The sequence below is a fragment of the Podarcis muralis genome, chromosome 10 (assembly GCF_964188315.1).
Source record: "Podarcis muralis chromosome 10, rPodMur119.hap1.1, whole genome shotgun sequence".
NCBI classification, from domain to species: Eukaryota; Metazoa; Chordata; class Lepidosauria; order Squamata; family Lacertidae; genus Podarcis; species Podarcis muralis.
In genome coordinates this window covers 39392159-39404310 of record NC_135664.1, presented here as the reverse complement: position 1 = coordinate 39404310, position 12152 = coordinate 39392159, and the positions used below count along the sequence as shown (strand labels likewise).

At 46.0% G+C, this 12152-nt stretch overlaps 1 protein-coding gene across 13 annotated transcripts in view; it reads left to right on the top strand.

The window, feature by feature from the left end:
• CEP290 (centrosomal protein 290) overlaps positions 1 to 12152 on the top strand; it is a 54093-nt gene that overhangs the window by 1089 nt on the left and 40852 nt on the right. For all 13 annotated transcript variants that reach the window (XM_077934782.1, XM_077934783.1, XM_077934785.1 and 10 more), the window contains exons 2-7: positions 1460 to 1580; positions 1687 to 1764; positions 8443 to 8512; positions 8907 to 8953; positions 10400 to 10543; positions 11390 to 11443. In XM_077934782.1, the coding sequence (XP_077790908.1) occupies positions 1479 to 1580; positions 1687 to 1764; positions 8443 to 8512; positions 8907 to 8953; positions 10400 to 10543; positions 11390 to 11443 (495 nt within the window). In that variant the 5' untranslated portion in view covers positions 1460 to 1478. The remainder of the gene's footprint in view (positions 1 to 1459; positions 1581 to 1686; positions 1765 to 8442; positions 8513 to 8906; positions 8954 to 10399; positions 10544 to 11389; positions 11444 to 12152) is intronic.

The window sequence follows — 12152 nt, the reverse complement described above, 5'->3', positions numbered from 1 at the left end:
CCATCACCGGTCTCCTGTGGGAGCAAGTTTGATGGTTTACAATGTTATGCTCACTTGACGGATATGCTACTTTGGATGAGGGATGGAAGTGGCATGTGGAAACCTCACAACTACTGTATGAAAAACAAAAGGCACTGTCTGTACTTTAGGGTTTTCTTAGCGGCGACCCTAAAGTTGTGGTATTCAATCCCATGTGAGATCAACAAAGCCATGCACTTATGCCGTTAGAGTTGTCCTTTCCCTCTCTTGTATGCTCAGGAGGGTCCCTCCTATAAGTGAGTGCTCCTCCTGAACTACTCCTAGTACAAAACAAAAAAAGTTCCTTCCAGTAGCACCTTAAAGACCAACTAAGTTAGTTCTTGGTATGAGCTTTCGTGTGCACGCACACTTCTTCAGATACACTGAAACAGAAGTTGCCAGATCCTTCTATATAGTGAGAAGGTGGGGAGGGGTATTACTCAGAAGGGTGGTGGGAATGGGTGATTGGCAGATAGCTGTGATGAGCCTGTTGACGACTCTTAACGACTGCAGTAGGTCTTACAGGAAAAAGCAAGGGGTGAGAAGGTGAAAAATGGCTTTGTCATGTATAATGAGATAAGAATCCAATGTCTTTGTTCAGACCAGGTCTCTCCATGGTTTTAAGTTTGGTAATGAGTTGCAATTCAGCAGCTTCTCTTTCCAGTCTATTTCTGAAATTCCTTTGTAGTAAAACAGCTACTTTGAGATCTTGTATAGAATGTCCTGGGAGATTGAAGTGTTCTCCTACTGGTTTCTCTGTCTTGTGATTCTTGATGTCAGATTTATGTCCGTTTATTCTTTGGCGTAAGGTTTGGCCTGTTTGTCCAATATAGAGAGCTGAAGGACACTGTTGGCATTTGATGGCATACACAATGTTAGATGATGAGCAATTAAAGCCATCCAAGCTGGTAGCCATCACCGGTCTTCTTTGGGAGCAAGTTTGATGGTTTACGATGTTATCCTCACTTGACGGATATGCTACGTTGGATGAGGGATGGAAGTGGCATGTGGAAACCTCACAACTACTGTATGAAAAACAAAAGGCACTGTCTGTACTTTAGGGTTTTCTTAGCGGCGACTCTAAAGTTGTGGTATTCAATCCCATGTGAGATCAACAAAGCCATGCACTTATGCCGTTAGAGTTGTCCTTTCCCTCTCTTGTCTTATCTGTAACTACTCCTAGTACAGTTAGAGATGTTAAAAATGGAAATGATGCTGAAGCACTTGAGCACACAAGCAAGAATGTTTTGATTCTAATAATGACCTGTTTTGTGTTTCTGTTTATATCATGAACATAATGTCTAGTAAACTTTTGCTTCCTTTGTAAATATCTTTGTAAATGTCTTTTGCTTCCTTTGTAAATATCTTTGTAAAGGGAATGACTACCTTTGTGGATATTTTCATGTCTTCTCAAAATACCTTTCTTTTTCTTTTTGTACAGAGATAAATGAACATTCAAGATGGCACCCATTTTAGAATGGAAGAAGGTTATGAGAGTAGATCCTGATTCTTTACCTCGTCAGGAGGAGCTAGCAGATACTTTGCTGGAGATGTTGGCTAAGGTATTTTGAACAGTGAATTGAGCATTTTATGTGAAGAAACTAAATGGATATAATGCTTAATATTAAACTGTTTAATAGTAATAAAGTATTTTGCTTTTATCTTTAGGTTGATGGAAGCGATCTGAAGGATGAGAACCCTGAACGTTTAATTCAGCTTTTTAAAATTTCTCAGTCACTAATGAGGGTCAGTACTGATGCGTCCTAATTACTTCTAGGAAGCAAATTTTGCATGAGCTTTCCATTCCAGGCTAGGCAGCAATGCAGAGTCTATTTCCTTCATCCTAGGGCAAACTCTCTGCTTGCAGCCTTTCCCCTCCAGCCAAGTCAGCAGGTGCCCCCAACAGTAGTAAGTGCAGTTGTTCCTGGCAGGGGCGTGGCAAAAGTCCATCTTGTTGCGGAAAGACAGTCTTCTTCACTTAATCTATAGTGGAAGTTCTGATGTTTGGGTCACAGGGTAATTACTGTTTTTTTACAGGGATAAATTAGAATTTTGAGGTGAAACATGTCATTTTGGCCTGCCCATCTACAGTTCCTTTGGTTGATAAATGCAGTTAGGAAAAATGTGACAGAAATGCTTTTTCATAGTTAATGCAGTAGTGCAACCCTCTTGAATGCTAGTGACAGTGCCCTGAGTAATTTGAGTTTTGTCCTACTGGTCTACAGAAAGGTGTACACCTGTTGAAAGATTCCCAGTCCTTAGTCTGAATAACCCTGTTAGGAAACAGTCTAATTTCCCTAGAGTTTTTCTCCTGGGTCTTAAAGTTTTCTACCCAATTCCTATGTCAAGTGTGAAAATGAGAAAGTTTCTTGGTTTCTGATGCATAGTATAGTGGTTTCTTTTTTCTTCTTCTTTTTTTTTTTTTGAGCTAAGGATTGCATGGATCCATTCCCAACCCCACAGGAGCTGAAAAGTGGGCATGGTCATTTTTCAAAAGGGCACATTTGGAAATAGATGGATGAATCGCTCCCTGTTGCTTGCTTTATATGATCTGCTGAAATTTATAACGGATGCATTCCTCCAAATTAAAACCTCTGTGTGGTGGGATGATGAGCTGCTTGTGCGTAAAATGCAAGTCCCTCAGAGTTTGATCAGGTTTTCAAACCTCTGCCTGTGACGGAGCCCCTCCGGCATGGCTGCGTCAATCGCTAGTAGAATCCGAAAGTGGTTGCTTTCGGAAACGTTTCCAACATAAAAGCTCTTTCACGGAAACACGTCTTCTGGACTCTCTGCGTGACAGTTTCCGGCGAGGCGTGGGTGTCCCTATAGGAGGTCCTGAGACCTCTCCACTGTTTTCGCTGGAAACGTCTCTGAGCCACCCCTCCGACTCACTTTCCCTGGAAGTTCCTGCTCGCCCCCTACTGGTTCCCTCTTCAGCTGCTTCGTCTCTTTCAACCTGAGGGAGCCTTTGCACCTCCTGTCCTTCCGATGGCAGTTCCCTGACATCCACCTCCCCTCCAGGGCCCCCTTCACCCCCTCCCGTCTCCTCCCCTCCGGGCTGGGAGGAAGTAAAACCCCTGAAAGAACCTTCCTCCTCGTCCGAAGTTTCGAACACTTCCCTCCACCTGCTACTGTCCCTCGTCTCTCGATACTCCTCGTCTTCGGAGTCTATTCCCTCTTCCAACTCCGACTCCGTGAATCCTTCCATTTCCTGTTCCTCGTCGGTGGTGCCGAAGTACTCCCTCCTAAACCTTTCTACCAGCTGTGGTTTCCTAGGGAATCTTTGGTGGAACGTTTCTGTTAAAACCTCGTCATTGACCTCCCCTGCAGTCACCCAGGTGTTTTCTGACTCCGGTTCCCCTTCCCACGCCACCAAATACTCTACCTGATTTCCCTTCCACCTGGAATCGAGGATTTCCGCTACATGGTTGCTGCGTTCCCTCTCTTCCAAGGCTGGTCCCCTGACGTGCTCCCCTTCACGTCCCCCCCTGTATGGTGACAGTAACGACCGGTGGAACACTGGGTGCAATTTCATGTGGTTGGGTAACCGGAGTTTGAAAGCCACCGGGTTGACCTGCTGAATGACCTCAAAGGGTCCCAATCTTCTGGGCCTCAATTTCTTACAACCCCCTTTGAACGGCAACCCTTGGGTTGACAGCCACACTTGATCCCCCACCCTTATGGTTTCACCTTCCCTTCTGTTCTTGTCTGCCTGCTTCTTATATTGTGCCTTGGCCCTTTCTAAGTTGAGCTGGAGCTGATGATGGATCGCTTCCATCTCTTCTACAAAATGTTCAGCCGCTGGAACGCTCCATCTCTCCCCTCCCTCCCCTGGAAATGCCCTGGGGTGACACCCGTAATTGGCCAAAAAGGGGCTCATCCCTGTGGACACATTCTCCGCATTATTGTAGGCAAATTCTGCCAGCGCCAACTTTTCGACCCAATCGTTCTCTCTGTCATTGACATAACACCTCAGATATTGTTGAAGAATGCCATTTGCTCTTTCCGCCTGCCCGTTGGTTTCAGGGTGCCGGGCCGTTGAAAAATTGACTTCCACGTGCAGCAAGCTCATGAGCTTCCTCCAGAACCTGGAAGTAAATTGTTTGCCGCGGTCTGAGATCACCCTCAAGGGAGCCCCGTGCAACCTAAAGATGTGTTCTACAAACAACTTCGCTGTTTCTTCCGCTGTGACTGCATGTGAGCATGCTACAAAGTGGCACATCTTTGTTAACAGGTCTACTACTACCATGATGGCTGTTTTCCCCTTGGACTTCGGCAGATCCGTCATAAAATCTATTGATACCGCTTCCCAAGGCCGTTCTGGTGTGGGTAATGGTTCTAATAACCCTGCCGGCGCCCGTCTTTCCCCTTTGGCTCGCTGACATTGGTCACACCCTCTTACATACTCCCTTACCTCTTCCCTCACCTTGGGCCACCAGAATTCCCTGGTAACCAACCACATGGTCTTGTGTTGCCCAAAATGTCCCGCCGTGGGGCTATCGTGCAACTGCTTGAGTACTCTCCCCCTCAATTCACCTTCGGGTATATACAGTGCCCCTTTGTAATACAATGCCCCATTTCTTTCCTCAAAACCTTCGGGGCTCTCGCCCTCCCCCCTGAGTCCTCTGAGCTTATCCTGGGCATATTCATCATTTTCCGTTTCCTCTACCAGTTCTCGTTGCCCCACCAGCGCCGCCCCACACACCCAGCGGTCCTCAGGGATGACATGTCTCTCTTCAATCGCCCCCTCCCCCTCCCAATACTCTGGTTTGCGTGAGAGAGCGTCCGCCCTGACGTTTTCTGGACCTGGCACATAACAAATTTCAAAGTTGAATTTAGAGAATTCCTGTGCCCATCTCACTTGTCGTTGGTTGAGCACTCGAGCTGTTCTCCAATACTCTAAATTCTTGTGGTCGGTGCACACTTGCACCTTGTGTTGTGCCCCAATTAATAAATGTCTCCACCTCCGGAACGCTTCGTGAATGGCAAGTAGTTCCCTGTCATACACCGTGTAGTTCCTCTCGGATTTATTCAGCTTCCGCGAGAAGAAGGCACACGGTCTCCACTCTGACATACTCCTCCCCGGTTGAAGAAGTACCGCCCCTACCGCCCGGTCGGACGCATCGGTTTCCACTCTCATGGGTTTTCGTAAATCCACATGCAGAAGTTGTTCTTCCGAGGCGAAAGCCCTTTTCAGTTCTTCAAATGCTCGCTCCGCCTCCGCCGTCCAAACAAATTTCTTCTTGCTGCTGAGGCAGTCGGTGATGGGCGCCGTCAAGTGGGCAAAGTTCTTGATGAACTTCCGATAAAAGTTCCCAAACCCCAAGAATCTTTGCACATCCTTCTTGGTCTTCGGTGTCTTCCATTCCAGTACCGCTTGGACCTTGCCTGGATCCATGGCCAATCCCTTGTCTGACAAGCGGTACCCCAGGAATTCCACCTCCTTGGTATGAAACTGGCACTTCTCCAGTTTCACCCACAGCTGGTTGGCTTGCAGCCTGCCCAACACTTCTCGAACGTCCCTCACATGCTGCTCCTCATCCTCCGAATACACCAACACGTCGTCTAAAAAGGCCACACAGTTCTTGTAGAGCAAAGGCCCCAGAACGTGGTTAATAAACGCTTGAAAGCACGCGGAGCCTCCTTGTAGACCGAAGGGCATAACGAGGTATTCAAAGGCTCCCAAAGGGGTGAACATGGTGGTCTTCCATTCATCTCCCTTCCTTATGCGTATCAGATTGTACGCCCCCCGCAGGTCCAGCTTTGTAAAAATCTTTCCCTTCCTTACCCTGGTCAAAATGTCATCAATTCGGGGCATAGGGAAAGCCAGGGGTTCCGACACTGCATTCAAGGCCCTGAAGTCACACACAAGTCTCGGCTTATCTGTGTTTTTTTTGTCCACAAAAAACACTGGGCTGCCCCCCACCGCTCGGGACTCTCTGATGAAACCTCGCTTCAGGTTTTTGTCAATGAACTCCCTCAGCTCCTGCATCTCCCTGTCGGACATGGCGTACAGCTTGCCCACTGGGAGTTGGGCCCCAGGGAGTAGGTTGATTTGACAGTCAAAGGGTCTATGCGGCGGCAGTTTGTCTGCTTCCCTTTCGCTGAATACGTTGCTCAGATCTGCGTATTGCGGGGGCACCTTCCCTCTGCCCATTACTTCCATCCCGGCTAGGGTGACTCTGTCTCCGCCCTGAACCTTCCCCTGCTTGCAGTGTTCTAGGCAATGCGCTGACCCAAAGGAGACCACCCTCTGATGCCAGCCCACTAGCGGATCGTGTAGCGCCAGCCAGCTCATCCCCAAAATGATGGGAGCTCCTCCCAAGGTGGCCACATTAAACGCTATCCGTTCGGTGTGCCTTGCCACCCTCATTATCATCGGGACAGTCTGTTGGCTAACTTCTCCTCCCAACAGCTCTCTGCCATCAATCGTGGTCACCTGCAAGGGATTACTTAAAGGGATGGTCTGTATCTGGTGCTCAGCTGCAAACTCCTTACTCATAAAATTACAGGAGCTGCCTGAATCCAAAAGCGCCTTGACCTGTAGGGGGTGTCCATTTGGCAGCTCTAGTGACACTTCTATCACTAAAGCAGGTCTGGGTGGTTCTGGCGTGGGCACTTTCACTGCTCTTTGGCCTGGCTGCTGTGCCCCGACGGTGGCAGCCAGGCGTTGGCTTTTACTTGCTCCTTGTTTTCCTCCTCCCTTTCCCCCACAGCTCCTGCCATCCCTTGCCATTCCTTTCTTTGTGGGCAGACTCTGGCAAAGTGCCCTGGCTGTTGGCAGAGGTAACATTTCTTGGCGCTCTTTCCCTCCTTCTTCCGCCCTTCACTGGGATTTGAAACTGCGCGCGCCCGCGCTGTTCCAACTTCCATCGGCTCTGCCGGCGGGAAAGGTGGCTCTGGAATGTCCGGAATGCGCAGTTCCCTCCAACGTTCTCCTTTCCCTTCCCGCCTTTCCAAAGCTCTCGCTTCCTGGCGCGCTCCTATGGACAGCGCAGATTTGGTCAGCTGATCCATAGACTCCGCCCTTGGCCCCCGGGAAAGTTCATCTTTAACGGCCGAAGAAAGCCCCTCTTCAAAAAGCATTTGGATGGGTTCCGCCGATAGGTCCCACCCCAATTTATGAATCAGCATAGTAAACTCAGTCCAGTACTCACGGACAGATCGGCTCCCCTGTTTGCAAGCCATTAACTGCCTTCGTACCACCCCCTGCTCAATGTCACTGGAAAACATCAGGTCCATGGCACGAAAAAACTTCCTCGTGTCCTTTAGTATCTCATTATTCACTGCCATCAGGGGTCGAACCCAATCCTTCGCCCCCCCTTCGAGATGGCCAATTACAAAAGCCACTCGCGATTCCTCGTCGGGGAAGTCATCATACTGCAGGTTGAGAGCGTATTGCATCTCAGTTCTAAAGGCATGATAGTTTCTGGGATCTCCCCCGAATTTCTGCACCAATCCTGGCACCTTTCTGGCTATCGAGGTGGTTTTCTCCTTTCCCTTTTCTGCATCCTGAGCCCTCCTCTCCTCAAGCCTCGCCGTTTGCATGGCCAGCTGGATCTCCAACGCCCTGTACCTTTCTTCCAGGCTTGGACCTCCTCCAGCTGCTCCTGCTCCTCCGGTTCCGGCTGGGTCGCTCATGATGCCGCTGCTTGCACAAGCTGGCTTTCAGGGACTTTCGGATTGCTGTGGTGGGATGATGAGCTGCTTGTGCGTAAAATGCAAGTCCCTCAGAGTTTGATCAGGTTTTCAAACCTCTGCCTGTGACGGAGCCCCTCCGGCATGGCTGCGTCAATCGCTAGTAGAATCCGAAAGTGGTTGCTTTCGGAAACGTTTCCAACATAAAAGCTCTTTCACGGAAACACGTCTTCTGGACTCTCTGCGTGACAGTTTCCGGCGAGGCGTGGGTGTCCCTATAGGAGGTCCTGAGACCTCTCCACTGTTTTCGCTGGAAACGTCTCTGAGCCACCCCTCCGACTCACTTTCCCTGGAAGTTCCTGCTCGCCCCCTACTGGTTCCCTCTTCAGCTGCTTCGTCTCTTTCAACCTGAGGGAGCCTTTGCACCTCCTGTCCTTCCGATGGCAGTTCCCTGACACTCTGCTTGCTTATATTGTTATAGATAGGTAGCCGTGTTGGTCTGCCATAGTCAAAACAAAAAAAATTCCTTCCAGTAGCACCTTATAGACCAACTAAGTTAGTTCTTGGTGTATCTGAAGAAGTGTGCATGCACACGAAAGCTCATACCAAGAACTAACTTAGTTGGTCTATAAGGTGCTACTGGAAGGATTTTTTTTTGTTTTGCTTATATTGTGTTTACTTGTGTGTAGCAACATGCATCTTCTTTTAGTCTATATACGGTAATCTTGTAGCTTCATATGTAATTATTTGTTCTGGGCACTTGTCTTACTTCTATTTTTGTTGTAGATGAAAAATCAAGAAGTAGAACTGGCATTGGAAGAAGTTGAGAAAGCTGGGGAGGAGCAAGCCAAATTTGGTATCATCAGTTTTTGTGGATAAGTAACACACACGTGTACACTTGTATATTTACAATTTTCAGCAGGGTCAGTAGATGATGATGGAAACTTCCATTAGAAGTTAAAGCATATTTAAGTTCCTGAGTTCAGTTATTTATAGTGACAGTCCATCAACATGTGATTTGCCATTTCTCCTCTATTGCTTGTTTTATTGTTTTCAAAACTATGTAAAGAGTATTTTTTTAACAAAAAGTATCATAATGTAGCTTCAATTTTGTTGTTACTAAAATTTGATTTAAATAAGTCACTCATTGCAATGTTAGTAGAGGTTGCCACCAAGCTTATTGTAGATTTCATTTGGAGGCTTATGGAAATATATTTTGGTAATTTTGTGTGTCTTGTTTATTCTAACAGAAAATCAGTTAAAAACTAAAGTGATGAAACTGGAAAAGGAGTTAGAGGTATGCCAAAATGTAAAGTTGCATTTTATACTATTTATTCTGTTCTTGGTGGTACTACTTGATGTATAGCATTATTAAGTTTTTTTTTAATGGGCATTGGCAAAGCAATCCTAACGAGAGGCAGGGCAGTGGTGGAGTGGAACAGCAAGTCCACCAATACATTCCAAGTCCTGCTGGCTCGTTCTGGCCAGGGCAGAAGGAGTGGGAAAGAACATATTTTCTGCTGTGCCAGCCTCAGTCTGGCACTGTTGATGGGTTCAATAATTGACACCTTTATGAGACCCAAACCCCACTGTGGAACATCCCAGCTTCATACTAGCAAGAACAGCTGGTGATAGCTTTCCCTGTGCCTGAGGAAAGTTTAGCTTCCGTTCTGTGCAGTCTCCCCTTGGAGGATGGGAGGAAACTACATATAATCCTAACCCCTTCCAATCATAAACATTGTAGAGGAGAATAGGATTGCATTTCTAGTCTATATTTTTAACATTTGATTTGATTTGATTTGATTAAACATAAACAGAACATTTGGGGACATAACTATAATTGTAAGTGTGTAATTCAACCTTTTAAAGTTAGATACTTTTAAACCGTGTCCTGCAATTTCAAAGGGCAAATGAAATAAGCAGGACTTAAATTTGCTTAACTGTAGGAAGGTCAGACCCTTATTGGTTGAAATCACAGCTATTTTGATCACAGGTTTCATCTGTAGCATAGTGCCTTTAGAATGTAGCAAAGGCAAGTTCCTACTGCACGCTATGACAAAATCACTTTTCGATTTTCCTTCATGTATTAAACATAGTGGGAATGTAAAACAGCTAAACATATATAATTGTGCATAGTTAGTCCTTTAAGGGGATGCGGGTGGCGCTCTGGGTTAAACCACAGAGCCTAGGACTTGGCGATCAGAAGGTCGGCGGTTCGAATCCCCGCGACGGGGTGAGCTCCCGTCGCTCGGTTCCAGCTCCTGCCAACCTAGCAGTTCGAATGCATGTCAAAGTGCAAGTAGATAAACAGGCGGGAAGGTAAATGGTGTCTCCGTGCGCTGCTCTGGTTCGCCTGAAGCGGCTTAGTCATGCTGGCCACATGACCCAGAAGCTGTACGCCGGCACCCTTGGACAGTAAAGCAAGATGAGCGCTGCAACCCAGAGTCGGCCACGACTGAACCTAATGGTCAGGGGTCCCTTTACCTTTACCTTAGTCCTTTAAAGCATACCTTTATTTTAAACCATTTGAATTTTTGAAGCTGAAATATGCTGCAGTACAAATACTAGATTAAAGTCAGGTATAACCTGACTTTTCCCAACTTGTGCAGAATGAATGAATGCAAAATGTTTGTGTGTGTGTGTGTGTGTGTGTTGAAATGTTGATTAAAACAGTTCTGTACTATCCTGCTTACCTTAACTGGAAACACATTCATAGCTTGTTATATTTTAATGGTGTTTTAAGGCAGCACATCGATCTACTGGTGGTCGTGATACTCGCTTTTTGCGTGATGAGATCCGTCAGCTGGAAAGGCAGATGGAACAAAAAGACAGAGAGTTGGCAGATATGGAGAAGGAGCTGGAGAAAGAAAAGAAAGTCAATGAACAGGTATGCAGTATTTTAAGTAGACATCTGTAAAACTGGAAAATAATATAAAATTGAAGACTTGTATTGAATAATAGCAATAGAAATGGGAAAAAGTTAATGATGTATGCATTTGCACGAAACAGAGGTTGTGTATACACTATGAGACCGGGAAATAAGAAATATACAGTGGTACCTCGGGTTAAGTACTTAATTCGTTCCGGAGGTCCGTTCTTAAACTGAAGCACCACTTTAGCTAATGGGGCCTCCTGCTGCTGCCGCGCCACCGGAGCACGGTTTCTGTTCTCATTCAAAGTTCTTAACCCGAGGTACTCTTTCTGGGTTAGTGGAGTCTGTAACCTGAAGCGTATGTAACCCGAGGTACCACTGTAAAGCAGTGCAGTCTTGTACAGTTTTAAGAGGAGCAAAGGGATGAAATATTTTGTTCTCTTCAATCCCCTGGCCCTCCCCAGTGGCAGCAGTACAGAGGGATCTTGGGATTGGAGCAAGCTGCGAGGGGAGAGGGATTGGCAATATGGTGGGGGTGGGTTGGCAGGTAGGCTGAGATCAGTTGAATGGGTTTAAGGAGCTGTGAGGGGATGCAGGCTTTGGGTGAGTTGTAAAGGAAGTGGACTGGCAATAGCGTTGAAGGATTTGTTGGGGTAGTTGGTAGGAAGGGTTGATGAGAAATGCGAGCAGGAGCTGCCCTCCCCCTGTGTGTGTTTGTGTGTATCTATTTACCTACCTATCTATGCATATATAATACAATATTTACTATTCATGTACTCCAGGAGTATTGATACTTCTGGAAAATATGCCTTCGTTTTGTACTTGATACATTTTCCTAGCTAACTAATTTTGTTGTTTTAGCTTGCTCTTCGGAATGAGGATGCAGAAAATGAAAACAGCAAGTTGAGAAGGGAGGTTAGTGAAGAACTTTGGAATCAATGTTTGATTGACCTTCCCTCCCATGCATGCAGCTCTCCCTCCCTCCTCTGGTTTAAAATAGTATTTTAAATAATTTAGAGTGAGACTCTGTTGTAGAGAGGCAAGGACTTGTGTTACTAAGGAGTATTTTCTGTTTCATAGGTGTTCTTTATAACCTGCTTGTTTTCTTTGTCTTACTGTCACAACTGTTTTATCAGGCACTGTACTTCTAACCTGCTGTCTGTCTATCATTTCTTACTTCTGGCTTGTATCCAAGTCCTAAATATATTTTTTAAATTTAGGCCCATTAATTTGGAATGATTTAAATCACTGCGATGGGTGAATTCTGATGCAAGGAGAAAGGAAGTCCTCACCTTCTTGCACAAAGACCTCTCACTTTAACTTATTAGCCACTGCCAACATAAATTTCATAGCATTACGCTGTTAATGTGCTTTTTTGATGTTTCCTGGCCAATTATGAACAGCTCTCTTCTTTTTACTTTTAAGCTTTCCTAAGTTATATGTTAATTAGCCTTGATTTTCTTTCTTATTCTACTCTATTTCCTTTGAAGAAAAAGCGAAGAAAAAAGAGGGTGAGTATTCAGCTTAATAGTTTGTAGGATTATTGGATATATTTGTGTGTGATATTGTAGTTTGTTTCAGATACTGTAGATCACACATTGACTTGTGGTATTTGTTGGCACAC